Source organism: Pseudogymnoascus destructans (assembly GCF_001641265.1).
Source record: "Pseudogymnoascus destructans isolate 20631-21 unplaced genomic scaffold scaffold_36, whole genome shotgun sequence".
NCBI lineage: Eukaryota > Fungi > Ascomycota > Leotiomycetes > Thelebolales > Thelebolaceae > Pseudogymnoascus > Pseudogymnoascus destructans.
Window position 1 is genome coordinate 43,748 of NW_020167555.1, and position 27,354 is coordinate 71,101.

Genomic DNA, 27,354 nt, shown 5'->3' on the forward strand with positions numbered 1-27,354 from the left:
GGCGAGACGCCATAAGCCCTACGGTAATGTAGGTACCCGACGGCTGGTCATTTTTAATTGCCTTGCTGGCAGCCCAACGGAGAGGAATGATATGCTAAGATCGAATAACTGGACTCCAATATTCTCTAATACACTCCATCATCTATTTCCAGTTTTTCTCAAACACTTCACGTACCAAAAAATCCCCATTTTCCAGCATTTTTCCCACGGCAGAAATCCCTGGTCACTGTTCAGGCTTCTCGTTGGCCCAACTGCCCCTCCCCCCCCCCAGAAACACATTAACAACAACATCTTTCCGACTTTCACCCTTCCTTCAGAGCCGGCACCCCCGACAACAAACCCTACAACTATCCTTCTTCGCGCCATCCCGACATCTTCCATAGACGGACTCATCATATAAAAGTCCACTCTGTTACACCGCTCACGCGAACATGGTCTCGTTTTCATGCGAGGTACGTACACACAGACCCCACTCAACCCCCCCCCAGCAGGCCTTTCTCTTCATCCTGGGCCTCACTTTATGGCCCTCACTAATTGCGCCTACAGGGTTGTGGTGATGTCCTCACCAAGAAGAAGCTGGACTCTCATATGAACCAGTGCCGAGGTGCCTCATTTACATGTCTCGACTGCATGGTGCACTTCTGGGGCACCGAGTATCGCAGCCATACTGTACGTTGTTTACCCCATAATCGTCGCGTTTGCTAACCCCTCGCAGAGCTGCATCTCCGAAGCCCAAAAGTATCAAGGCGCGCTCTACAGACCCGAGAAGGAGAAGAAGGGAAAGAATAACAACAATGGCGCGAGAAAGGCGTATATCGAGGATGCGCCCGACGTTGAGGACCACAACTCCTACATCGCCATCGTGGATGCGCCCCCAGAGGCTCCAATGCCGCCGTCAGCCGCATCAGACTTCGAGCACCAGGAGCCGGTAAATGTCTTCGATTTCTACGTTGGCGCGGAGACGCCCAACCCATCGACCATCAACCTCGCCGCTATAGAGCGACGCCGCCTCGAAGACGCTGCGCCTCCGACCCCGAGTCCAGCATACGCGAACGGCTCCGGAGCTGTGGTTCGTTTCAGCCAGATTGAGGATGAAGGTTCCGAAGCGCTCGTCCAGTACGGCAGTGGCCTAGTACCAACTGAGGTTCGCACACCGGCACCTAAGGAACGCAAGTCGAAGTCCAAGGACAAGTTCACCTCCGCCTCCAAATCCGACAAGAAGCGCAAGCGCCTCCATGTCGATACCTCAGCAACCCCATCCGTCGACCGTGACCTCGAGATGACCGACGCCCCACCAGTGTTGCACTCGGGCCTCACCGGCGGCCTCCAGAAGATGATGGCGCGTGAAGGCACCTTCCCACCCAGCCCAGATTACTCGGGTGACAACGTGGAGGCGTCGCCTGGCAGCCCACTCAAGCGCTCCAAACGCACCAAGGAGACCAAGAAGCATCATAGCGAGGGTGGATTCGGCACGGCCATCATGCAAATGATTACCACCACGAAGAAGCCGCGGAAGAGCAGTAAAGATCACAAGGATAAGAAGGAGCGTAAACACGACGAGGACCGCCCGAGGAAACAGTCGCGTACCAAGAACAGGGATGCCGACCAGAAGATGATCGAGTACAAGTCCTCCGCGGATGTCTCGCGAGACCCAGGCCAAATGGTGGTGTTCAAGGCGTCTGATGGCTCGAGGGGGCTCGCAGGGATGCTCCTCGGATTCGTGAGCAAAGGCCCAGGGAGCGAGCGCGGGGTCAGCATGAACAAGGCTCTGAAGAGATATCATCGCATGAGGGCATCCAGCGGACTCGGGGCCGGCAAGGGTGCGGAAGAGAAGGAACTGTGGAAGAGCTTGAGGATGCGGAAGAATGATCGGGGAGAGATAGTCTTGTTTTTCTAGGATCCCTAAGATTTCGAATGGACGATGGAAAGCATTTTACGGCCGACCGATCGATCGAACATTTTGATTCTTGTGTATACATCTCTTTAGTACTATCATCGTCACGATTCGTGCGAGCGGGTTGGGTTATCGACGCATTAGAGCGTGCGCTTCTTGGTACCTCCGTTTAATAATTTCGATTTTTTTTTTTTTCCACGTTTTGTCAGTTTGCATTTGGTTCGTGTTGAGAGAAAGAGTCTGGCACTCAGCGCAAGAGCGGTTGGCATGTGGGCATTGAAAGGGGTTGTGGCGTTGTTGTGGGTTCTGGGGCCACCCGGGGATCGGATGCATTTCATTGTCATGGATAATAGATACCAAGATGTTCTCAAGCATGGGATTCAACGTTTGGTGCGTTCAAGGGGATACTCCGTCTGGCTACGGAGCGATATCCACGGTCGGTTTGGAGGCGTCTGTACTTGTTATATATAGTATTGATATTATTCTGCTTGTCCACCTTACTAAACACGTTTTATGTGCACAGAGAGACCCTAGTCTATTGCCCTTGACGCCTGGCAACTGAATAACCATCCCGTATATCATTTCCCACATATGTTCAATCGTCATCGTCCTTCCCACTCGTGTAGTCCCCAAGGAGGATATCATCCTGGCCCAATCCTGTGCTCGTGTTCCTCACCCACTCGGTCTCGACGCGGAGGAATATCCAGATCCAGCGTCTGAACACCTCTAGCACCTGGATGCAGAAGATGCCACCCTCCCAATCGTTAAATTGGTCAAGGTGGGGGCTCAGTTTCAGAGTCCAGGTGATCCGCAGGAGAAAGTCAAGACCTATAGCCACATAGTAGATCTCGCTTGCCCGGAAGACCATCTTGCGGCGCAGGCCATACGGATGCTCTGGGTTGGAGCGTGCAGGTGAAAGGAGAGTGAGGTCCCAGTCATTAGCTACGTCCCAGTAGAATGAGTAGAGCGAGTTGACAATCACAGCCAGTAGCCAGAGTCGGTATAGTGATGTCTCGGCAGCAGTAGCTGTTGTCGACGCGTCTGAGCTACTTCGCTGCATGGCACTCAGGATGATGACGGGGAAGGCGGTGGCATATTTCAGCGCGTTAGCCAGGTGCACACCGCCTGACCCAGTGGATACCAGACTTGTTGTTCGGTGGTTGGCGTCCCGCAGGCGTCCGAACTCGATTAGACATTGTCGAAATCGGATGGCGCTTGGGATGGCGATGATGAGCGGCACCAGGAAGCGTCCGCCGCAGCGACGATCGGGCTGCTCTGTCGCTGATTCGTTGGTGGTCAGTAACATGCAGACGGATATGAAGAGGTCTGCGAGGATCTTGGAATAGGAGGTGAGCACATCGGCGAGGAGGATATCGCCGAATTTGCCATCTTTGGTCTCAGCAATTCCGCCCACAGAGACGCGGCGCAGGGTTTTGAGGAAGTGGTATCGCCCTGTTGTGGAATGGTATCGTAGTGGGATAATGAAGAGGAGGGCGAGGAAGAGCAGGTAGGTCATCGGCATCCAGTCGTAGAAGATGACGAGTTCGGCATCGCGGTGGGAGAAGATCCAGAACGTAACGAGTGACAGGCCGAGAGAGCCGGAGAGAATGGTCGCCAGACGGTATGTAGAGAGATGATGTGCGGCTTCGGTCAAAGATTGTCGGCCGGGGTATCTTATGAGGGCGGGCACGTCCTACAACGAAGTCAGGAGGGCATTCAACGGAGTGGACGGTCAACTTACGATTTTAAGAAAGGTCAGGTACTGCAGGTTGGCGCCCCAGGCCCAGACCGCTAGAGGATGTCAGCAAGAGAGTATCAATGGCAGAGGAAAAGAGCGTACCAGCAACAATTATAAGAGCGCATCTGTATGGCAGCGGCAGCGTCAGACTGAACGAGTCGAGCTGTGGCTCAACAGACGGGTCTCCATCCATGGTAGCGTTGTGAAATAATAAGCATCGAGGCCAGCGATACAGAACTTCCAATCCCTAAAGATGTATCCAGCTGTTCTGAGGAGAAGACAAAATATGTCGATGTCGCCAAGTTTGCAAATAAATAAATAAATTTATTAATACAATTAAACAATTAAATGTTGATTTGACCCGAGTGTCAGTCGTGACACATGGAACATAGATAAAAGCCGCCAAGACCCCGAGATAGGAAAGGCGTTATTTGATAAATGCTGGGAGTTGGTCCCACCACAGCCAGCGTCCAGCCTCGGCTTCATATCCGCCATCATATTCATGATCGACTTTACAAAGCCGCAGCTTCATTTATCCTCAACCTACTCGAACCAGATCAGCTTCTACTGCCACGACATACAGCCTACGATCTATATTAGTTGGCGACCTCAATAATTGGCTCGAAACACCTCTCGAAGGGCCCTGAGCCTTTCAACCCACCATGTCCGATCATGTGTCCAAGACACCTCGCCCAGCTCCCTCCGCGCCCTCCACGTCCTTCAACTATCCTTTCGCCGCCGCACCAGACATAATTCGCTCACATCAAAAGGATGCATACTTTGAGGGCGTCCTCATGAACCACATTTCCGACATCCTGCGACAACTCTACGGCGCACGCTTCCTCCACAAGTGGACGGCCGAGGCTAGCACTTTCGCCGATCTCTCATATCTCGCCCTCACAACCCTCATCGGCAACCGCACACTCGGCGAGGAATACTGCGATATCATCCAGATTGAAGACGACACCCTCAGGTTACCCAGCATAACACGCCGAGCTGGCTACATCCTAACCGCCATCCTTCTCCCATACTCCCTTAACCGCCTCCTACCTTCGTTCCGCGCCCGGATCCGCGCCAAGCTCGAGCGCAACCTACGCCGCCTATCGAAGGATCAGCAACAATCCTCACGATCCTATAAGTTCCAGTCATACATCCTAAGACATCTCGCTGCAATCACTTCCCTCTCACCCATCCACGCCGCCACCCTCACCGTCTTCTACTTCACCGGCTCGTACTACCAGCTTTCCAAGCGTATCTGGGGCCTGCGCTACATCTTTACCAAGAAAATCGGGGAGTCAGAAGCCCGAATCGGCTACGAAGTTCTCGGTGTCCTCCTTGTTCTCCAGATCGCCGTCCAGAGCTGGATACACCTTAATTCGACGGTTGCCGAATTCTCACAGCCTGCCCATAGCGCGAATGCCCAGGCCAGCGGCACTGCCGTCCTCGACAATGGAGTCGAGATTTCCCTCAACGAGAATTCATTCACTTCCAGCAATGAGCTGCTGCTAGATGCCTCTACAGGCGCGGGGTCCACCATCAATATCGAAAGGGCGATGCATACACCCGTCCTCAGCGTGCCGAGGGTGGAGCTTAAAGGTGATGATGTGATGGCGTGGATTAAGGGCGCTCAGCAACGGCGCTGTACATTATGTTTAGAGGACCTGAAGGACCCGAGTGCGACGCAGTGTGGACATGTATTTTGCTGGACGTGTATTGGAGACTGGGTGAGGGAGAAGCCGGAATGCCCGCTTTGCAGGAGAGGCTGTCTGGCGCAGCACATTCTGCCGTTGAGGTCGTGAGGGGCCGCATTACGAGGCCTAAAGATATCCCAGGCGAGCTGTAATACTACAAATAGCTGTAATATAGATGCCATATATGCCACAGGGCAGTGTCACAATTTAATGATCTTGTCATGCTTAATCACTCGTGTGCAAGGTTCTAAAATGATATTTTAGCTTCTAATACAACACTTCCCCCACTCCTTACTCGCCATCTTTCATTCAGTCACAGGCTGGTGCCGGCACTTCTTCTGCTACACTCACACTCACTTTCATCGACTTCACCAGCAACCGCCGCAGCCGTTGCCCCCTCGGCACTCTCCTCCCACGCTCCAACCGCATCCTCCCAATTCTCCACAACGCTCTCCTGCCTCTCTCTCTCCTTTACATTCCACTTCTCCTTCTTCTTCCCCGCCGCTTTGCTCCCAAGAACCGTAAACGAATTCTTGCCACTGGCAGCCCACTCGTCGATGACTCTCTTCTTCACAGGCGCACCCTTGACAACCTGGCTCCACCCTCCCGCAGAGCCGGTGTCCTCTCTCCGTGAAACATTCAAGCTCGCATCCACAGCGCAGAGCGCGACAGCTCCCGCCAGCTTCTTCTCGAGCACCACCTTGATAAGTGCAGGCTTGAGGCGCAGCAGGGTTGCCTCGTCGACGCCATCTGCGAGACTCGCGCGTACCACGATCTCCTCACTAGGGAGAAACTCTATTTTCCACCCCGCGATCTGCGCGGTTGCCGGATCGGATGCAACAGCAGTGCGGAGCTCATCGAGGGTGAGTGCGAAGCGTGGATTGGCGAGTAGCAGCGCATTGAACGGAACACCCGTGGTTGCTGGGGCGTTCTTGGGCGCCTCGACCACGGGGCGAAGCTTGAGGCACTGGCTGAGTGTCTTCATCGGTGCGCTGAAAAGCGTGGCGCCTTGAAGAGGACTACGTGTCGGTGAGGCTCCGGGTCGACGGATTCGGTGTCGAGGGCAAAGTCTTCAGCGAGGGAGTGCAGGAAGGCACGTTGGGCGGCGGACATGGGCTTGAAGCGGAACTGCTTGGCAGTCGTGTCGGCAGCGAAGACGCGGAACTCGCGCTCTTGCGTCTGAGTGCTTCCTTTGAAGTAGTCGAGAGTGGCGGTGGAGTATGGAATATGGTCATCCGTGTTGTCGGATGGGATATTGAGGGCGGCAGCAAGCTTGGCATTGCGCTGAAGGCGGAGACATTCGTTGTCGCAGGCCAGGGTCTTGCGTTCAGTCACTAGCATCACTTTGGTAGCTAAGCAACGTATTTCCTGCTTTAAGTGCTGGCAGGCGCATGTTATGATAACCTTTGCCTGGCACGGCTTGTCTTCTTTGCACGGATATGGCGCGTGGCAGGGCTCGAGGCAAACGTGACCGCAACCGGGTGTGGTCTTGGTCTTACCGCAGACATGGGGACATTGGGTGAGGAAAGCATCCTCACAATCGCCAGCCCGATGGCATGGCTTCTGGCACGAGTGAATGCCACAACGAAGGCGATGTCGGCAAGTCTGTCCACAGGAGATCTGGTTGGACCAGCAAGGTTGGTTTTTAAGGATTTTCTTGCCGCACATGCATGTCTTCTGCACAAGGTACGGGCACTTGGGGCAGGGCTCTCCATCGCCGTGGCATTGGTGGTTGACTGGGGGATGGCCACATGCGGTGCGCCTATTGCATTAGGCCACTTCAGCAGCTGCTACACTCGCGAGTGTAGCAGCTGCGATGTGGTGTAGCTTTAGCCTAGAGTAGTTAGCTGCTGTATATAGCGTAATATACGATAATTTGAGGACCTGCTTGAATTGTTCACATTTTACAACGCTGGACTTTGCCATTTTGACGAGAAATGGGAGAGCTGCGGAAACTGGTTTAGATGTAATTCTCCCCTTCCGGCCATACCCCCCACGGCGTTCCCTTTGTAACACCCCACGTGACATAGAGCCCTTTGTTCCCTCTGTAGAATACTGGCCTTTGATAAATTTTTCTACTTCAGTAAGTGCTTTGGAACTGGGCGGGTGGAGGGAGAGGTGGTGACAGCTGGAAAAAGATACATCGCGGTACTTCCATTACCATACAAATATATATGCAAGTGGAAGTACCTATATGTACCCTTTTGCGACCGCTGCCAACTCTAGTATAGCAGAATGGGAACAATTCAAGCGGGTCTATAATTTGAAGCTGGAGATGTCATCGTATATAGGTACATATGGTGATCCGCCTGTGATTCCCGCCTATAAAAGTGATAATTATAATGCCAGGAAGCCAGAGCCAAGCCCGAGGCCGAAGCCGGAGACAGAGAACGAGGATGATATCGTTGTCGGGTCTTCTTGTCATCCTCGCAAGTATAGTAGAGGACGAAGAAGAAGAGCACCGAATATGGGCTCGGCGTCGTCAGTATCATCATCGCCGTCATATTCAGCAACGCCGGCGCATCTCATTTGAGAGTTTGGACGATGTCCAAGCACGGCAACTACTAAGGCAAGCACTCCTCTTCTTTGCCCCTTTTCATTTATATTAACTAATAACTATGTAAATAGGTTCTCGATGAGTGAGATCCACCAACTTACTATACTCTTTCAGCTCCATAACGTGCCATGGAGCGGTAGAGTACAGCCAGCGCCATGGATGGCGCTTTGCGTTGTATGTGCTAGGCTTGCATTTCCAGGGCGGTGGGTATCACTTGCTGATATATTTGGCCGCTCTATAGCCTGGTTAACTACTGTATTTACAGATACAGTACTCTTCCTACATCAGTCTTACTCAAGGATGCTTCAATGGCACCCTCAACTTACATATGAGAAGTTAAAAGAGTTCGCAGTGGCTATTGAGAGAGTAGGGGGTGCAGATGGGGTTTGGGGCTTTGTCGATGGTACTTTTCGGTCTCACCAGCGTCCGCAAGGGCAAGATGCTCAGCGGCTCGTATTCTCAGGCCATAAACGGGCTCATGGAATCAACTACCAAGCAGTAGTAACTCCCGATGGTTTAATATCATCACTAACAGGCCCGTGGCCTGGTCCTGTAAATGATTGGGCGATGTGGTGGCGCTCTGGTGTAGAGGAGCATATACGAGAGGTAAGAGTATTCTATTATCATATTACAATACTAACAACCATCTAGGTTATGCAAGATCATAATCTATTATATCTATATGGTGATCCTGCATACCAAGCAGGTTATGGTATGGCTTGCCCATGGGCGCACCCACAGGGTAGACACTTTCTTTCAGATGAAAGGAAGGCTTGGAATAGAGCCCTCTCTTCGGTCCGGATTGCTGTAGAACAGGCGTTTGGAGGAGTGCAGGTTCTATGGACATATACAGCATTTGGAAAGGCACTCCGTTCAGGATATCAGCCAGTTGGGGTTTACTATCCTGTTGCAGTTCTATTATCAAATTGCTTTATATGCTTCCGTCATACATCAGCATCTGGATCACGGTTTGCAGTGCCTCCACCATTAATAGAAGAGTATTTATCATTATAAACTATATAACGTGGTTTATCAGTACGTCGGACATATCAGTACCTCGGACACTTTTCATTGGCATTCTACTTTGAATATCAATAAATCAACCATAACATATTAAATTAACTATAACTAAGCGGAATCAGATGAACTAGACATATCTATAGCTTCTTGACAAGTTCGCGCATTATGACCAGCTTTTCCACAGATCCCACAGCATCGCCTAGACGGTTGCCCCTCCTTGCGACTACCCCCAACCGCACGTACGTCGCGTCGTACCTGCTCATCCACATCCTTCTGTGCGATAATAGCCTGTGCATCCTCTACTATAAGTGCACCTCCTTCACGGACACGAGCCTTTTTAGCCCTGCGGCGTTTGCTAAGGGCTTCGTTGGCTGCTCGAAGGGTACGTACCTCAGCAGACAGAAGGGTGTTCTCATGTGCTAGTCGCTCCGTACCCTTTGCCAATGCAATAACTGTCCCGAAGAGTGGAGTTGGCGAGCTTCCTTGGTGACGGGCAATTCGATTTCGAACGAGGGTTGTTTGTGAAAGAGCTTCAGTTGGGTTGGAAGGGGTCTGGGAGACCCAAGGGTTGGTGTTGGCAGTAGAGGGTCTAGAGGGAGTTGGAGTCCGTAACCTCACGTCAAGCTTTGAAAGCACTGCTTGCGGGTCGAAAGGCACTAAGCCAGCTCCGCGGAACCCGGACTGGGCGTTTTGGGCTGTCATGGATTCCAGATATGCTGCTCTAAAGGCGAGAAAGAACTCGACCTTGGTAATGTGGTTGATATGAGCCTTAATGAAGGTCTCAATCTGCCGACCATATGCCCGCTTCAACACACTAAAGCACCTGATATCAAGTGGCTGAGTTAAATGAGACGAGTGGGGAGGTAGTCCAAGAGTTATAATGTTGTGTGCCTTGCAGTACTCTTGGAACTCGGCCGATTCATGACTCTCGTGCCCGGCTAACACCAGCATTCGATATGGACCCCTTTGTTACGACGGAACAAGAAGGCTGGCCAACTACAGGACAGGAAGGAGGGAGGTCGCATGAGACCGGCCCTGGTACCTGGAGGGGCAGCGGGGAATAGTAGTTCCGAAAGTATCACGTGACGGACTCGCAGGATGATGAGAAGAGTCCTAAGAGTCCAGGACTCCGAGGACTCGAGTGAGTTCCCAGGAGTCCACTAGGCACGTGATGGACTCGCAGGATGATGAGAAGAGTCCTAAGAGTCCAGGACTCCGAGGACTCGAGTGAGTTCCCAAGAGTCCACTAGGCACGACGCCACTATATAAGTAGATAGTATTTCCTTAGATAGGAGCTTCGTGCTCAACTCAATACAGTATTTGTTATATACTAGTAACGTGTTACTTGAAGCCTTTGTGTCTGATCCCCTGCCTCCTCTGATAAGTAAACCTTTACGCAAGAGAACCTCTGTGTCTTCTATCGTTTAGAAGTCAGCGTTACACTTTGAGCACCACTTCTACGAGGTACCGGCTTACACACAAAGCAACATGTCTGTCGTCAGTTCGAAGGGGAAAACCCCCACCACGCCAACTTCGTCTCAGAGGTCTAAGCCTGAGAATGAAGAGATGCCCGATGCACCCACCGTCAACGAACTCAAGGAAACTCTACGCGTCAAGTTGCCCGACACTTACTCCGGCAACCGAAAGGAACTTGAGGTGTTTTTGCTACAGGTCGAACTGTACCAGCACTTCAATGATGAGAAGTTTCCCACCCAGGAGAGCTATGCCCTGTGGACTGCGTCCTACCTTAGGGGGGAAGCCCTGCGATGGATCGAACCATTCCTCAAGGACTATTTCAAATATGAAAGTACCAATGGAAGCATGACAACTACGCAGACTATGTTTGGCAGCTGGAATGGATTCTGTAAGGAAATCCGACGCATGTTCGGAGACATCGATGAGATTAAGACTGCAGAAGACCATCTGTTTGCACTTAAGCAGACTGGCAGCGCCCTCACATACTCCACAGAATTCCAGAGATACGGCAATCAGACAGGATGGGACGCCAGCGCACTCATCAGCCACTACCGACGTGGGCTGAAGAGCCATATACGTATGGAACTTGCCCGTTTGGAACAACAACCAACGGACATGGTAGCGCTAATCGAACATACGGTCCGAATCGACAATCGACTATACGAATTCCAGAAGGAACGTCGGACCTATGACAAGCCCAAGAAAAGTTACCCCTACCAGGGAAACGAGGGCAGACGACGGGATCAACACCCGTGAGACAACCGTTGGTCGGACCCAATGGAACTCGATGCCACGTTCAAACCTGGACGACCCCGTGACCCTAAGAAAGACAGACAATTCAAGGAACGACTCTGTTTTAACTGCGACAAGCCAGGCCACATGGCCCGAGACTGCAGACAGCCAAAGAAAGGGAACGGCGGACGCAAAGTCGGCAAACAACTCAATGCCACCTGGACAGGACAGTTGAACGCAACGTTTGTGAGCAAACAGGACTGGGGAATAAACGGCGAAAGCACCCCAGAAGACGAGAGCTCAGATGAAGGGTCGGAGGCGGAATCGTTCACCGTCTCGGAACAAGAGACCTTCGATGAACTCGCACCTACGGAACCAATGAGTCCACGGTGCAAGAGCGTAGTAAGACGCATGGCAAAACACGCCCACGCGAAGATTAGGGCCGAACGAGACAAGCCCAATGGCCAGAGGAGAATCCCCATGCTTAAAGACCTCTACGGGAACCTGTTACAGGAACTTCCGTTAAAGTGCAAGGTGGACGACTGCAAGGATGACCTCTGGAGATACTACGACCAACTAACGAATACCCGCAGGCTGCTTGGCACGTCCCAAGACGTAGCTAAGTTGGAAGCCCAAGAAGCGGAAGAACTGGAGAAGGATGTCGAGCATATGGCTAAACTGAAGTATATGAAAAGCGTCAAACTTTACTACCAGGACCGCAGGAGAGCCCTGAAGAAGTACGACGAGAAAGCCAGAGATATGCTCCGACGGGAAAATGCGAGACCCACTCCACGCATCGAAAGGAGAGCCATGGAGCAACTAGACACGTTCTCCACGCCTCCGAGGGAAGATAGTGCATGGGTGAAAGGACAGCGGGAACTATCAATGACAGACGCAACAGAGACTGATCATCCCTGGCACGCGTATGTCTACTGGGAGTATTGCAGCGAAGATGACTGCAAGCTCCACTGGAAAAAGAAACACCAGAATCAGTTGTTTCCCCGATCCTCGCCCAGGATACACTTCAGAGACGCAGAGCAAGTTCACGCCCTCAGGCGAAGCCAGTCTGAAGGGGACTTGCCTATCAAAAGCGAACAGGTATACGAGAAATACCCACATCTGCTAGACGAAGCAGAAGAGCGAGGGAAACGATCTCCCCAAGGACCACCATTGGAAGCGGATGAATACTATCCTTCCTCGGACGAGTCAAAAAACTAGGAGTCCTCGACGGTAGGCCACCGGCGAGCGACACGAAGAGGCCTAGTACAGACCAGCTATGCGCCACGATGGGCAGCATGCAACTATATGTGGTCGCTAAGATACAACAGCGACACCTCCGAGCAATGATTGACTCAGGAGCGACGGGCAACTTTATGACAAAGAAAGTAGCAGACACGCAAGGTTTCAAGACGCAATTGAAAACCGAACCATACCCGTTAATGGTCGTAGATGGAGAGCCCATCTCGACTAATAAAGGAATGGTGACCCACGAAACGGTCCCATTGGAAATGGTCATGCTACACGGGCACAAGGAAACGATTCAGTTTGACATCGTGAACATGGACAACCATGCGTGCATCCTTGGTATGCCATGGCTCAAGAAACACAACCCCCAGATCGACTGGTGGAACGAGAAAGTTGTGATGAGCCAGTGCGCGTGTGAACAACGGACGGACACGCGACAACGGGAGAAACCCTCCCAGGGCCGGAAGGAGTTATGTGCAACCTCCGAGCTCGATGACCTAGCCCAGGCATCCTCACCGACGAGTATACCGGTGGAGTACAAGGAATACGAGCAATTATTCCAGGAAGGCCCTAAGAACGAGGCGCTTCCTAAGCACCAACCATGGGATCACGAGATACCTTTGGAGAAAGACAAGAGTCCACCGTTCGGACCAATATATCAGCTATCGGAAAAGGAGCTGAAGGTACTTAAGGAGTACATTGATGATAACCTAGCAAAAGGATTCATCAAACCATCCACATCACCCGCAGGAAGTCCGGTGCTTTTCGTACCAAAGAAAGACGGCTCCCTACGGTTATGTGTGGACTATCGAGCGTTGAACAACATCACAATCAAGGACAGGTATGCCCTGCCGTTAATCAACGAACTACACGATAGATTTCAAGGAGCAAAGATCTTCAGTAAGCTAGATCTGCGAGGAGCATACAACCTGATCCGAATCAAGGCTGGGGAAGAGTGGAAAACAGCATTCCGCACCCGCTATGGCCTATTCGAGTATCAAGTCATGCCCTTTGGGCTAACAAACGCACCCGCATCTATGCAATGACTGATGAATGATGCTTTGCACGAATACTTAGACATCTTTACCATTGTCTACTTAGACGATGTCCTGGTGTATTCAGCAACCAAGGAGGAGCATGTCAAGCATGTCAAACTCGTCCTGAAGAAACTAAAGGAGTACAGCTTACTCCTCAAACCAGAGAAGTGCGAGTTCCATAAAAACCAAGTCGAATTCTTGGGTTACATTATTGGAACGCATGGCATCAAGATGGACCAAGCAAAAGTAACGGCAGTGTTGGAATGGCCAACACCGACCACGGTCAAGGAAGTGCAAGCCTTCCTAGGCTTCGCCAACTTCTACCGGAGATTCATCTCGGGATATTCCAAGGTAGCTCAACCACTCACGGAGCTTACCAGAAAGGATCTCGAATTCAAATGGACGGACAAGGCAGAGGCTGCTTTCCAGGAACTTAAGACGAAGTTCACGGAAGCACCTATCCTTGCTACATTTGACCCTGCAAAGAAGATCATCCTCGAAACGGACTCTTCTGACTTCGCAATTGGAGCATGTCTGAATCAACCAGACGAGAACGGTAAGTTCAAACCAATCGCGTACTACTCTAGGAAACTGTCACCCGCGGAACTCAATTACGACATCCACGACAAGGAGCTACTGGCTATTGTCGTTGCCTTTGAGCAGTGGCGAGTATATCTTGAGGGACCCACCTACCCTGTGCAGGTATGGACGGATCACAAGAACCTCATATACTTCACCACGACCAAGGTTTTAAACCGCAGACAAGTCCGCTGGGCAGAAACCCTCGCAGCCTACAACTTCACGATAACCTATCGCAAGGGCTCCGAGAATGCAAGAGCAGACGCTCTCAGCAGACGGACCGACTACGCCGGCCCAAAGGAAGAAAGACCTAGAGCAATTCTGAAGAAAACAGATGCAGGAATACAGTACAACGAGTTACTAGCGACGATCTCAGTCATCGAAGATACAGAACTCGAGGAAAGTCTCAAGAAAGCTTACGCAACAGACGAATGCGCCAAGCGAGTCTTGTCCAAAGTCGAAGGCGACTTCGCCATCGACGAACAAGGATTGATTCGATACAAAGGCTTAGTGTATGTCCCAAGTCAAATGAGACGCCCGCTGGTGCAAGAACAACACTCGTTACCAGCACACGGTCATCAGGGAGTAACGCGAACCTTCGAACGAATCACTCGACACTACTACTTCCCAGGTATGAGGAAGCAGGTAGAGACAGTGGTAAGAGAGTGCGGCATTTGCAGCAAGTCAAAATCCAATAGGCACCTGCCATACGGACAACTCAAGTCGACACCAGTACCAAAAGGAGCGTGGAAATCAATAGCTTTGGACTTCATCGTCAAGCTTCCACCCTCCAAGGACCCGTTAACAGGAATAGAATATGACTCTATCCTCGTCATCACGGAAAGACTCACGAAATATGGGAAGTTTATACCATATCTAGAAGCTAGCGACGCCGAGGCGCTCGCATATACCTTCATTCGAGTCATATTAGCCGATCATGGGATGCCAGAAGAAATCATCTCAGATAGAGACAAGCTCTTTACTTCGAAATTCTGGAAATCATTGATGGCGCTACTGGGAACAAATCATAAGCTGTCAACAGCTTTTCATCCCCAGACAGACGGCCAAACAGAAAGATTAAATCAGACCCTTGAACAGTACCTGCGAAGCTATGTCAATCATCAACAGGATAACTGGGTTCAGATCTTACCCATCGCACAGTTTGCATATAACAGCGCGATGACAGAAGCAACGAAAGTCTCACCGTTCTTTGCCAATTACGGCTACCAGCCAGAAGCATATAGGCAACCAAGACCGGATGAATCACGAGCTGAACAAGCCCTGATCGTGGTGGAACAACTGAAATCGTTCCACGAACAACTTGCGACGGACATCCAATTCTTAAATGAACGATCCGCCGCATACGCAAACAAGAAGCGCAGTATGGAACCTGCCTTCAAGGAGGGGGATAAAGTATACCTACTCCGGAAACATATCAAAACGAAACGACCAAGCACAAAGTTGGACTTCAAGAAATTGGGACCATTCAAAATATTGAACAAAGTCAGCTCAGTTAATTACAGACTGCAGCTACCCAGGAAGTCTAGACTACACCCAGTATTTCATGTCTCACTACTGGAACCAGCAAGAGGAAATACCCCAATTGCGACCGACACCGAACTCCAACCCGAGAATGAGATAATCGAATATGAGGTCGAAGCGATCCTAGACAGAAGGTTAGTAGGACGTCGAGAAGAGTTTTTGATAAAATGGGAAAATTACGAACCTACGGATAATTCGTGGGAACCAATAAGGAACATCAGCAAAGAACTGCTGGAGGAATATCGACGCCGCCATCCGCCAGCCATTGATCCCAAGATGCAGGGGAGTAGGCCAGTGGATCGGAGGAAGCGAGGGTCCCGGTCACAGACGAGGAGGCAGCGCTAACTGCCTGTTCCTCAGCCTCAACAGCGTCACGCTTCTCAGCAGCCACACGTTCGGCCTCCTCTGCCGCATCAAGCTCATCGAGGGTTTTCAAACCTCGCCGGAGCATATCTTTACCACGGGTTCGGATGAGGCGTTTCTGCTTCCGCAGACGAAGTAACTTCGAAAGGGTTTCTTCCTCTTCGCGATCCAGGCGATCCTCCTCCCGTTCGAGCTTCACCCAGTCGGGATGCTCAGGACCCATACAGTCACATTTTTCTTTTAAGTTGCGACGAACGCACTCGGCGCACCGCCGTGAATCATTTGGAGACGACACGCAAGTAACGTTTCGCCTCACGAGTTCGAGCAAGAATCCATTTCGGGTAGTTCGTATCCGTGGTTCTTTATTCGACGGACAAGATCGTTGCGTTCCTGGAGTTTGCGGGCAGTGTCAGTAGGCATGTTGCATGTTGAAGGACTCGCTGAGGAGCAGCAGAGTCCCGGGGGCATGGACGTACTTATAGGATTCGAGACGAATGCCCAGGGGAAGGGAGCGAGTGTTACGACGGAACAAGAAGGCTGGCCAACTACAGGACAGGAAGGAGGGAGGTCGCATGAGACCGGCCCTGGTACCTGGAGGGGCAGCGGGGAATAGTAGTTCCGAAAGTATCACGTGACGGACTCGCAGGATGATGAGAAGAGTCCTAAGAGTCCAGGACTCCGAGGACTCGAGTGAGTTCCCAGGAGTCCACTAGGCACGTGATGGACTCGCAGGATGATGAGAAGAGTCCTAAGAGTCCAGGACTCCGAGGACTCGAGTGAGTTCCCAAGAGTCCACTAGGCACGACGCCACTATATAAGTAGATAGTATTTCCTTAGATAGGAGCTTCGTGCTCAACTCAATACAGTATTTGTTATATACTAGTAACGTGTTACTTGAAGCCTTTGTGTCTGATCCCTTGCCTCCTCTGATAAGTAAACCTTTACGCAAGAGAACCTCTGTGTCTTCTATCGTTTAGAAGTCAGCGTTACACCCTTGCACGAACAGCAGTATGTTTGTCGAAGTGTTTCAACCATTCTAGACCCGTCTCATTGTTTGTCCATCCATTGCTTGTCGGTTTAACAACCCAGTTGTGTGGAAGGCCGCCGTCTGTATACCAATTTGCAAGATGATTCTTGCCTTTAACTACCAAAAATGGAGGAATACTCCAGCCGTCACTGTTGATACAAGCAATCGCTGTAGCCCATTCCCGATTCCCTGGCTGAACTGCCTTACCTCTGCCAAGTCGATCTGCACGGGTAACAACCATTGCAGGGCAAATCACACCCATCATAAACCCAGTTTCGTCAAAGTTATAGAAGTCGCAGTCCAAAACACCATATTTTGCCCTCATATTTTCCACTAGTCGAAACCACGCGCCAATTAGTTCAGGATCTTCGCACAAGGCCCTTTGGAAGTTGTAAACGCGATTAAAACGCGTCTTTAATTCTGGACGTCGTTGTACAAATCGGTGGGCCCAGAGCTTCCCGACGTGCCTCCCTCCACGCGATTCGAGTATAAAATTTGCCATATCTTCTACACCAGCAAGCCGGGGTGCAAATCCTCTTGAAACCATATTAAGTATATTCTGAATAACCACCTCCTCTTCTAGTATAGTTAATTTCATCATTGCAGGCCGGCGTTCGTAGACAGTAGTTCGGCCGTTCATTCTGTCGCAGAGTGTAGAATGAGGTACTTCATAGAGCTTAGCAGCCTTCCGACGACTTAGATTTTTTGATGTTCGGATAGCCTCGATAGCTAGAATGATTTTTGCTTCTTGGGTAATCACTGACATAATAAAAGGTGGAAAAAACGCGTTGTGAAGTTAGAGGGTAGGAAATTCGAGAAAAGTTTCCGAGGTACTGATATGTCCGACGTACTGATAAACCACGTTACATGTATATCTATTATATCCCTTTCTATCCATCTGTACTCTGATGCGTCTGTTGTAATAGATGTAGTATTTGACTCACATCTGCACGTAGTTCTTGGAGTTTTAATTCAACACTCTTGATAGCTTTTGCATTTGACCGCTCAGCAGCATCGGCGCTTGCTGAAAGCTCAGCAGTCCTTGCGATACTCTGAGCGATTTCGAGGATTGCATCTTTATGAGAGGGTGGAGGGGGGTCTTCAGTGCACTGTTTCCGCTTTCGTCTTGGTTGAGAAGCTGAAGTTGACGGTGTAGAGGACTCAGAAATATGAGAATCAGAGAGGATAGACTCGGAGGGGATTAACTCAGAAGGCGGAATGGAAGACTCTATTGAGTTCGATAGATTTCGATGTGAGAACCGGGTAGTTTGAGCAGTTCGCCATGCAATAGATGCTTCAGTTTCTGCTCCCTTTCTCCCTTTTGCTGCATCTCGAATCGATTCCTTATTAGCCCGTATATCAACGATATTAATCCATTGGTCAACTGCATCGTCATATGAAGAAGGAGGATCTTCTTCGCCACTTCGTCCTTCTGGCCGTAATGAGACTTCGCTCCGACGCTCTCGAATAAGACTGGTAATAACTCTTCCAATAGAGTTATGGGTTAAACCTAGCAAGTGTTCCGCCTCCTTAGTTATAAGCTGCCAAAAGGATCTATCTGCAATAACCCCATATATATCCCTTTTTTGGACGCAAAGCTGGATAATCGTTGTCTTTTGGTCTATCGTAAGCCCCTTCCCCCCCCCCCTTTTCGATGTTATAACGCCATCAGCCTGGCTACTCTGAGCTAAAGTGCTTTAAGCTGTAGCTGCTAGAGAGTCTTCGATAGTGGAATCGCTAGTTTCATCGCTGGTTTGGGGCAATTCAAGCCAAGGTTCGCTGGCGGTATCAGTTGAGAGTTCGTGAGGTGGTGGTTGGGTAGGCCAGGGCTGCGCCATAGGCACTTGCATGGCTTCAAAGGCATGATCCAACTATCAATTGGAAGCATTTATCGCTTGGGTTTAGCTCAAATCCTGAGCTCAATACTGAAAAAACCCTTCAAGCCTCAGTTACCCCTATTCAGGTCCAAGACTCAAACTTGTCCCAGATCAAGGATTTTGACCAAACTATGGACGATATATCATCTCTGATATGGGTTAAACCTTTCCAACCTGTCCTGGAGATAGCAGCTACTTCAGATTTGGAGAAATCATCTCAGGAGGTCATTTTGCCTTTAGCATACCAAGACTACCAACATCTTTTTGACAAGGCAAAGGCATCAATTCTGCCAAAGCACCAGCCTTATGACCATGAGATACCACTCGCAGAAGGCTCAATGCCTCCCTACGGCCCTATCTACTCTCTATCTGAATTAGAGCTGAAAACTCTCAGAGAATACCTAGATGAGAACCTTAGTTCTGGCTTTATCAGACCTTCTTCCTCACCAGCAGGAGCTCCCATTCTCTTTGTCAAGAAGAAAGATGGCTCCTTGCGTCTCTGTGTTGATTATAGGGGCCTTAATGCAGTCACTGTTAAAAACAGATATGCTTTACCCCTTATCCCTGAGCTCATAGATAGGCTCTATTCAGCAAGGATCTTTACCAAGTTAGATCTCAGGGGAGCTTATAACCTGATACGCATCAAGGAAGGTGATGAGTGGAAGACAGCATTCAGAACACGCTATGGTCATTTTGAATACCAGGTAATGCCTTTTGGGCTTGCCAATGCACCTGCTTCTTTCCAAGCTCTCATGAATGATATTCTAAGACCTTACTTGGATATCTTTGTTGTTGTCTACTTAGACGACATTCTTATATACTCTTTAGACGCTCAAGAGCATGTTCTACATGTTAGACAAGTCTTAGAGAAGCTATCTCAAGCACAACTCTTTTGCAAACTTGAGAAATGTCTTTTCCATATGTCTCAAGTTGATTTCTTAGGACATAGAATTTCAACAGAAGGCATTCAGATGGACCCTGAAAAGACAAAAGCAGTACAAACGTGGCCTATTCCTTCCAGCATTAAAGAGGTTCAGTCTTTCCTTGGGTTTGCCAACTATTACAGGAGGTTTATACCAAGATATACATCCTTGGCTTTACCCCTTACTCAATTACTTCACAAGGACACTTTGTATCACCGGGATAAGACACAGCAAGATGCTTTCGATGCTCTTAAAGGAGAATTTAAAGAAGGGAAAATGTTACTACACTTTAACCCCTTGAAACCTGCCACTCTTGAGACAGATGTGTAATGATGGGTGCACCAGATGTGAGAATCTAGCCACCCAAGGAAGGGATGATTTTACTAAGACAACACACTGTCTTAGGAAACAGAGCCAAAGGGTTGTAGCTTAGACTATTCCACAACGCAGCAATCAGGTGTGTGATGTAGTGAAGTGGTTCAGACAAGTTGCAACAAATGTTGAGTCTGGGAACTCAGGGGTAAGTCAGAGGTTAACACCTCACTGACTTTTCAGAAACAAGGAGTAACAAGATGAATGCTTGAAAGCTTGTAAAAGACGTGGAAGTATGTGATAGTCGATTTACTGTATTGTCTGCTTGCCCTTTCTTAAGGAAAGGGCAATCCTATTTATGCCAAAGGAGTGTAGTTCTCTCATTTTCCATGACTTTCCATGACTAACCAGGCTTGGTAAATGTATTAGAAATCAAGTGCGACCCACAACTAGCTTGCTAATCATGTAGCGAATGTAAGAGAATCCCATAGAACCATCTCTTGGGTTCCTAGCCTATAGGAAGTGAAAAGGAGGTCCAAGGTCAGAGTACCTATAGATAAATTATGTCATAACTTAACCAATCTTGTGGGTAACTAAGGAGCGATGATGTGTAATGAATCATAGAGGGTTGTAGAAGCTTCTAGAGCTATCGTTCATGTTCCTAGGCCTCTAGTTGGTAGAGATATGCCATGTGGTAGTATTGGCCCACCCCCTTAAGGAGGAGATTTTCTTAATAACTTGTTCAATGAGTGTCCAAATGATATGCCGTGATGTATGTAGCATAAACAGATGTAGTCGAAGAGTTTGCAGCAATCGTTGAGTAGTATTGCTTCTGTTGTTGATGTGATAAGCCAAGATATGTATGTTAACTTGTAGGTTTGAGGAGGAGATTTCTAAGTTTGCTCTTGAGTTTGATAGCAAACTGAGTGCAACGAATGTCAGTATGACAAGATGCCTCAGATTTTGCTATTTCTGGAATCTTATACCAAGCTCCAAAAGACAAACAAGAAGAGCTACAGCCTGTGGCATTTTACTCAAGAAAGCTATCAGCAGCTGAACAAAACTATCCCATTACAGACAAGGAACTGCTTGCCATAGTATGTTCTCTAAAGCATTGGAGATGCTACCTTGAAGGGGCAAACTATCCTATCACTATTTACAGTGACCATTCAAACCTCTTGACCTTTACAACCACTAAACAGCTCAATAGACGACAAGCAAGGTGGTCTGAACAACTAGGAGGTTTTGACTTTGTTATAAAACATGTCTCAGGGGCCAAGAATCAAAGAGCAGATCTCCTCTCAAGAAGACATGACTACCAAGATTCTGCTAAAACTAGCAATACAAAGGCTCTGCTAGACTCAGCAAAGCTTATAGCAGCATCTTTAAGCAACCCTAGTACTACAGAGGACTTAGGGGTAAACTTATCCCCTCAAGACCAAGTTGCCCCCATTACCTCTTCTCAGGAACCAGAGACCTTTAAAGACTATACACCCTCAGCAACACTTCTTAAAGCATTCAAAGATGCTTACAACCATGATCCCTTTGCGAAAAGAACTTTGGAATACCTCCAGAAGAAAGGTTCCTCTCTTGAGAAAGTTGGACTACAGAATTTCTCAAAAAATCAGCATGGACTTCTCTTATTCAAGAACTATATCTATGTCCCAAGGGATAAACGATTACAGCTACACCTCCTACAGCAGTTCCATGATGCTCCAGCTGCAGGGCACTTTGGCTTTGCAAAAACTTATGAACTTCTAACAAGAAAGTTCTACTGGCCTAGTCTAAGGACTACTCTTCAAGACTATATATCTTCTTGCACTACTTGCAACTTGAACAAACCTACACGGCAAAAGCCCTATGGCCTCTTGCAGCCTCTACCTATACCAGAACGCCCATGGGACTCCATATCCATTGACTTTATAGTCAAGTTGCCTCCTTCTATCCCAAAAGGGGGTGCTACCCCTTATGACTCTATCCTTGTGGTGGTAGAAAGGCTCACAAAAATGGCACACTTTGAGCCTTGCAATGAGACTATCACAGCTTCTGAACTTGCGTGGCTATTCCTCAAGGTGGTCTTTAAATATCATGGAATTCCTGGACACTGGATCTCAGATAGGGGAGCAGTTTTCACTTCAAACTTTTTTAAGGAGTTCTCTAAACTCTTAAACATGGAACAACGCTTCTCTACAGCTTATCACCCTCAAACAGATGGCCAGACAGAGAGAGTCAACTCTGTACTTGAACAATATCTAAGAATTTATACAAACTATGCTCAAGACAACTGGGCAGATCTTCTCCATCTTGCAGAATTTGCTTACAACAACACAATCTCTAACACCACAAAAGAGACACCTTTCTATGCAAACTATGGTTATCACCCTAGGTTTGAAGTGGCAGAACTGAATTGTCCTGAAAATTTCAAAAACCCTTCTGCTACTGAAAGAATCATCTACCTTAAGGGCCTCCAGGACTATCTCAAGGTTCAAATACAGCGTGCACAAGACGAGCAGGCTCAGGCCTTTAACAGGGGGGTGGTTGCACCACAATTCAAAGTTGGTGATCAAGTCTTTTTGTCTAGAAAACATATCACAACTACTAGACCTTCAGACAAACTTGATACTAAAAGACTTGGACCTTTTAAGATCACAAGGACTATTGGCAAGAATGCTTTCGAGCTTGCATTACCACCTACTTGGACTATCCATAATGTCTTCCATGCATCTCTCTTGTCTAAGGCACAAGAAAGTTCCTTAAGACCACTTCAGTCTCCTCCACCTCCTGTTCTGATCTTGGATCAACCAGAATATGAAGTAGAGTCTATCCTTGACAAAAAGACACTTAGAGGTCAGGACTACTTCCTCGTTAAGTGGAAAGGCTATCCTACAAGTGACAACACTTGGGAGCCTAAGAGAAATCTAAAAAATGCATCTAAGCTCATTCTAGAATTTCTTTCTAAGAAAGCCAACTGGCTAAAGGGCAAGCAGACAGCCAACAAACGTCCTTAAAAGGGGGATAATGTCATACTGACATTCGTTGCACTCAGTTTGCTATCAAACTCAAGAGCAAACTTAGAAATCTCCTCCTCAAACCTACAAGTCACCATACATATCTTGGCTTATCACACCAACAACAGAAGCAATACTACTCAACGATTGCTGCAAACTCTTCGACTACATCTGTTTATGCTACATACATCACGGCATATCATTTGGACACTCATTGAACAAGTTATTAAGAAAATCTCCTCCTTAAGAGGGTGGGCCAATACTACCACATGGCATATCTCTACCAACTAGAGGCCTAGGAACATGAACAATAGCTCTAGAAGCTTCTACAACCCTCTATGGTTCATTACACGTCATCGCTCCTTAGTTACCCACAAGATTGGTTAAGTTATGACATAATTTATCTATAGGTACTCTGACCTTGGACCTCCTTTTCACTTCCTATAGGCTAGGAACCCAAGAGATGGTTCTATGGGATTCTCTTACGTTCACTACATGATTAGCAAGCTAGTTGTGGGTCGCACTTGATTTCTAATACATTTACCAAGCCTGGTTAGTCATGGAAAGTCATGGAAAATGAGAGAACTACACTCCTTTGGCATAAATAGGATTGCCCTTTCCTTAAGAAAGGGCAAGCAGACAATACAGTAAATCGACTATCACATACTTCCACGTCTTTTACAAGCTTTCAAGCATTCATCTTGTTACTCCTTGTTTCTGAAAAGTCAGTGAGGTGTTAACCTCTGACTTACCCCTGAGTTCCCAGACTCAACATTTGTTGCAACTTGTCTGAACCACTTCACTACATCACACACCTGATTGCTGCGTTGTGGAATAGTCTAAGCTACAACCCTTTGGCTCTGTTTCCTAAGACAGTGTGTTGTCTTAGTAAAATCATCCCTTCCTTGGGTGGCTAGATTCTCACATCTGGTGCACCCACCATTACAGCTATTCGTTTTCCGAATCGATGATAGACTCAGCTGTAGATACCTCATTCACTTGAGCTTTGTGTAACGCTGACTTCTAAATGATAGAAGACACAGAGGTTCTCTTGCGTAAAGGTTTACTTATCAGAGGAGGCAGGGGATCAGACACAAAGGCTTCAAGTAACACGTTACTAGTATATAACAAATACTGTATTGAGTTGAGCACGAAGCTCCTATCTAAGGAAATACTATCTACTTATATAGTGGCGTCGTGCCTCATGGGTAATCTGGATAGTTGGCGGATAGCTAGATATTCAGGGTAGTTCGTGGATAGCTCAACTATCCAATATCCACTAGTTTCTGCAACTATCCATTAGCCCCGTCACATGGCAGCCTACCCCGCTTCCCACTGTGACTCACACGTCACGTTATGTGACTCACACGTCACGTTACTAGGCCCTGGCCCTGTAACCATGACATCATGTTACTATAGCCGTAACACTTTGAGCTTCTGGGGACAGTCTCGAGCTCGATGTCCATTTTGTCGGCATATGAAGCATTTCCCAAGTTTCATGAGCATTTCTTTTGCTGGATCTTGATGCGGTGGTCGATACAGCTTCTGCATCTTGTTTTGCATGTTCGAATCCATTGTAGGTTGAGGGATTGAAGTTCGAAGTGCCTGGCCCTGATTTTGAGTTTGGCCCATGTTGTTCGAAAATGACTTTGGCTTCCTTTTGTCTTCTTGTTCCTTGATCCGCTGAATGTTCTGGTCGATGAGCATGCATTTCTTTGCAAACTCGTGAAGTGTAGTAGCTCCAACTTCAGCCACTAAGGCTTTCTGCATCTGTTGGTTGACTTTGAAGCGCAAGTCATCCAGCAAAGTTTCTTCAGAGTAATCAAGCTCTGTCGTGAGCCTTTGGAACTCAGCCCAGAACACTGCAAAGGTGTTGTTTCTCTGATACAGCTTTTGATACTCAGTTTGAGCTGTGTGCCTTCGATCGGGATCACTGAAGACTTTTTCCAAAAGTTCGAGAATTTCTTCTGCTGTCTGCAATTTGTTTGTAGAGTTTGGTCGAAGCCTTGGATTGACATGTCGAACTGCCAGTCCTCCCAGTCGACTCTGAATGTAGCTCATTTGTAAAGTCTGTGTTGGAAAATGATCAATGTTGGCTTCGAGCTTGAGGCGAATTTTCACAACCCAGTCTTCAAATGCTGGCTCTATCCCATCTGTGAGGATTGGAGGGTCTGGAATCCGAGCTGACAGTCGACTGTGAGAGTGGTGTCCTGGTTCATTCTTCAGAGCTTGTTGGGTTTGCTTTTCAAGATATTTCTGAATTGTTTGTTGCTCTGTGATTTGTTGCTCGTTGCTCTGGATCAGTTCCTGTAACTGGAGAATGGCATCATCCTTTTCAGCCAGTATCGAATTTGAGTCCTCTGCTAGGGCCAAATAGTCCCGAAGAATGTTCTTGTGCAAAGTCCATGCCATTTTCTGGTTGGCGACAGATAGTTTCTGGAATTCGTCAAAGGTTTCAACATTCCATTCAGCCTTTTCATGTCGATTTGCAAGTATAGATTCATGTCTCTCTTGAGCTGTTTTGCCCAGAGTGTGAAGGAAGGTTTCGGATTTGAAATTAGGATCATGAAGTTCATTGGTTTGGTTTGCAGAGCTTGGAATTGATGCTCCTTCTGCCAGGGATTCCTGGTCTTGTTCTGGATCATTTCGAGCTGCCATTGCAGCTTTTTCTTCAGCTGTATAAGCCATAGCGAGTTGCTATTTCAATTTCAGTTTATATCGTCAAGTCAGACACATATTGCCAAAGGCCCTATTGTGCAGTTGTTGGCTGTAGGAGCCACTCGAGAGGAGCGCACTTCCCTCACAGTTATATCCTTGTCGAGGGAGCGTTGTAAAAGGTCTGACTTGCGAAGGTGGTGTGTGTGTGTTGAGCTGACTGTCGAAAGCCAACTTTGAGGGGTTGCCTCGAGATCGTCCTGGAATCGACTTCAGGATAAGGTTTCTGGTTCTGGGGTTTTCAAAGAGTGGATTTCGATTTCGATTTCAGAAGAGGGTTCAGCTCAAAGAGCAGGAAAAGAGGTATAAGAGAGATTGAGTTTTATGTCACGGTTCACCAAGGCATAGGGCGCCAGTTGGGTATTATAAATTAAACTCAATCTAGAGAAGAAAGGAAAGAGAAGAGGAGCACTCGAGCAGTGGCTCGATCTATATACAGCTATGTTGTTGTGGAGTGAATTCTCTTTAGCGAGACCAGTTCTGAGAATTCACTCCACAACTGAAAACTTCGCTCCAACCCCGGAAAGCTCCCCACACCCCTGAACCCCCACTCGAGCTGCGAGGCGCACTTGATATCGTAACACTACCTTCAGACTCTACAACAATCAGCCCATTCTTTGCAAATAAGGGCTTCGAGCCAAGAATGAGTTTTGATATTAAGAACAGCGAGTTCCAAATAGCGCCACAGGAACACAAGGATATGATACAAAGCATGAAAGATATTTGGGCATTTCTGCAAGACCAAATCGCACTCTCGCAAACTCGCATGGAGACATTCGCAAATCAACGCAGGAAAGCTGCACCAAGATATCAGGTTGGAGATCAAGTATGGCTATCTACACAAAATATCAGGACTCAGAGGCCATCGAAGAAACTCGATCACAAGCAAGTTGGTCCGTATAAGATTCTCGAACGAATTGGGCAAGTGGTATATTGATTAGAGCTACCACCAAGCATGAAGATACATCCTGTCTTTCACAGCAACCTCTTACGACTTGACTCAGATGATGCTTTACAAGGCCAGCACCATGAACCACCCCTGCCAATCATTATAGAAGATGAACTTGAATGGGAAGTTGAAGGAATCCTAGATTCTAAATTCCTACAGAAGAAGCTGTTCTATATGGCAGCATGGAAGAACCACCCACCAGACAACACTTGGTATCCCGCTACAAACTTCAACAATGCACCTGAACTCACACAAGCTTTCCACCGAAAATACCCACAGAAGCCACAATGATCTTACTCTTGATCAGGAGATCAATCTTAGTAGGGGGGGGGGTAGTGTTACAATTATAGCTTACGGTTGTTACGGTTGTTACGGGTGCAGCCTTAGCCACCAAGGCTACACCGCTAAGCGGAAAACTGTATATTATGAGGAATAGCCTCACCTTCCTTCCTTCTTCTTCTTCTTCTCTCTTTAGATTCAATCTAGCTTATTATTCTCCGGACTGGCTTCTTGACCTCCGTGACCATCGTAACATGTTCAGCGAGTATATCTTTAAATGATAGAGATATGTCATGTGTAGTATTAGCCCAGTAACTAAGGAGTGATGTCATGTAATGAATCATAGAAGGTTGTAGAGATATGCTATGTGGTCATATCGACCCAGTAACT

At 48.3% G+C, this 27,354-nt stretch overlaps 5 protein-coding genes across 5 annotated transcripts; 3 read left to right on the forward strand and 2 right to left on the reverse strand.

Annotated features, from left to right (window-relative positions):
* Positions 1–100: 100 nt before the first annotated feature.
* Positions 101–2,385, forward strand: VC83_09006 (uncharacterized protein). Its single transcript, XM_024472545.1, has 3 exons — positions 101–452; positions 547–669; positions 716–2,385. The coding sequence occupies exons 1-3, from the start codon at positions 432–434 to the stop codon at positions 1,895–1,897; spliced, it is 1,326 nt and encodes a 441-aa protein (XP_024319790.1). The 5' UTR covers positions 101–431; the 3' UTR covers positions 1,898–2,385.
* ERD1 (protein-ER retention protein) lies at positions 2,362–3,982 on the reverse strand. Its single transcript, XM_024472546.1, has 3 exons — positions 3,735–3,982; positions 3,636–3,685; positions 2,362–3,587 (listed from the first exon to the last, which is right to left on the reverse strand). Exons 1-3 carry the CDS (start codon positions 3,823–3,825, stop codon positions 2,490–2,492), a joined length of 1,239 nt encoding a protein of 412 aa, XP_024319791.1. The 5' UTR covers positions 3,826–3,982; the 3' UTR covers positions 2,362–2,489.
* A 142-nt stretch (positions 3,983–4,124) lies between these two features.
* On the forward strand, positions 4,125–5,549 carry PEX10 (peroxisome biogenesis factor 10). Its single transcript, XM_024472547.1, has one exon. The coding sequence runs from the start codon at positions 4,295–4,297 to the stop codon at positions 5,429–5,431; it is 1,137 nt and encodes a 378-aa protein (XP_024319784.1). The 5' UTR covers positions 4,125–4,294; the 3' UTR covers positions 5,432–5,549.
* An 87-nt stretch (positions 5,550–5,636) lies between these two features.
* Positions 5,637–6,308, reverse strand: FAP1_3 (FKBP12-associated protein; the record flags this gene model as incomplete). Its single annotated transcript, XM_024472548.1, has 1 exon — positions 5,637–6,308. One exon carries the CDS (start codon positions 6,306–6,308, stop codon positions 5,637–5,639), a length of 672 nt encoding a protein of 223 aa, XP_024319785.1.
* Positions 6,309–6,829: 521 nt separating this feature from the next.
* On the forward strand, positions 6,830–7,368 carry VC83_09010 (uncharacterized protein; the record flags this gene model as incomplete). The annotated part of the gene is made up of 1 exon (XM_024472549.1): positions 6,830–7,368. The coding sequence occupies one exon, from the start codon at positions 6,830–6,832 to the stop codon at positions 7,148–7,150; it is 321 nt and encodes a 106-aa protein (XP_024319777.1). The 3' UTR covers positions 7,151–7,368.
* Between the last annotated feature and the right edge of the window lie 19,986 nt (positions 7,369–27,354).

Coding starts and splice junctions, on each gene's coding strand:
- VC83_09006 (XM_024472545.1), top strand. CDS start 432: ATGGTCTCGTTTTCATGCGAG. Junction 453..546: donor TGGTCTCGTTTTCATGCGAG/GTACGTACACAC, acceptor TTGCGCCTACAG/GGTTGTGGTGATGTCCTCAC. Junction 670..715: donor CCGAGTATCGCAGCCATACT/GTACGTTGTTTA, acceptor AACCCCTCGCAG/AGCTGCATCTCCGAAGCCCA.
- ERD1 (XM_024472546.1), bottom strand. CDS start 3,825: ATGGATGGAGACCCGTCTGTTGAGCCACAGCTCGACTCGTTCAGTCTG. Junction 3,686..3,734: donor CGCTCTTATAATTGTTGCTG/GTACGCTCTTTT, acceptor GACATCCTCTAG/CGGTCTGGGCCTGGGGCGCC. Junction 3,588..3,635: donor ACCTGACCTTTCTTAAAATC/GTAAGTTGACCG, acceptor ACTTCGTTGTAG/GACGTGCCCGCCCTCATAAG.
- PEX10 (XM_024472547.1), top strand. CDS start 4,295: ATGTCCGATCATGTGTCCAAGACACCTCGCCCAGCTCCCTCCGCGCCC.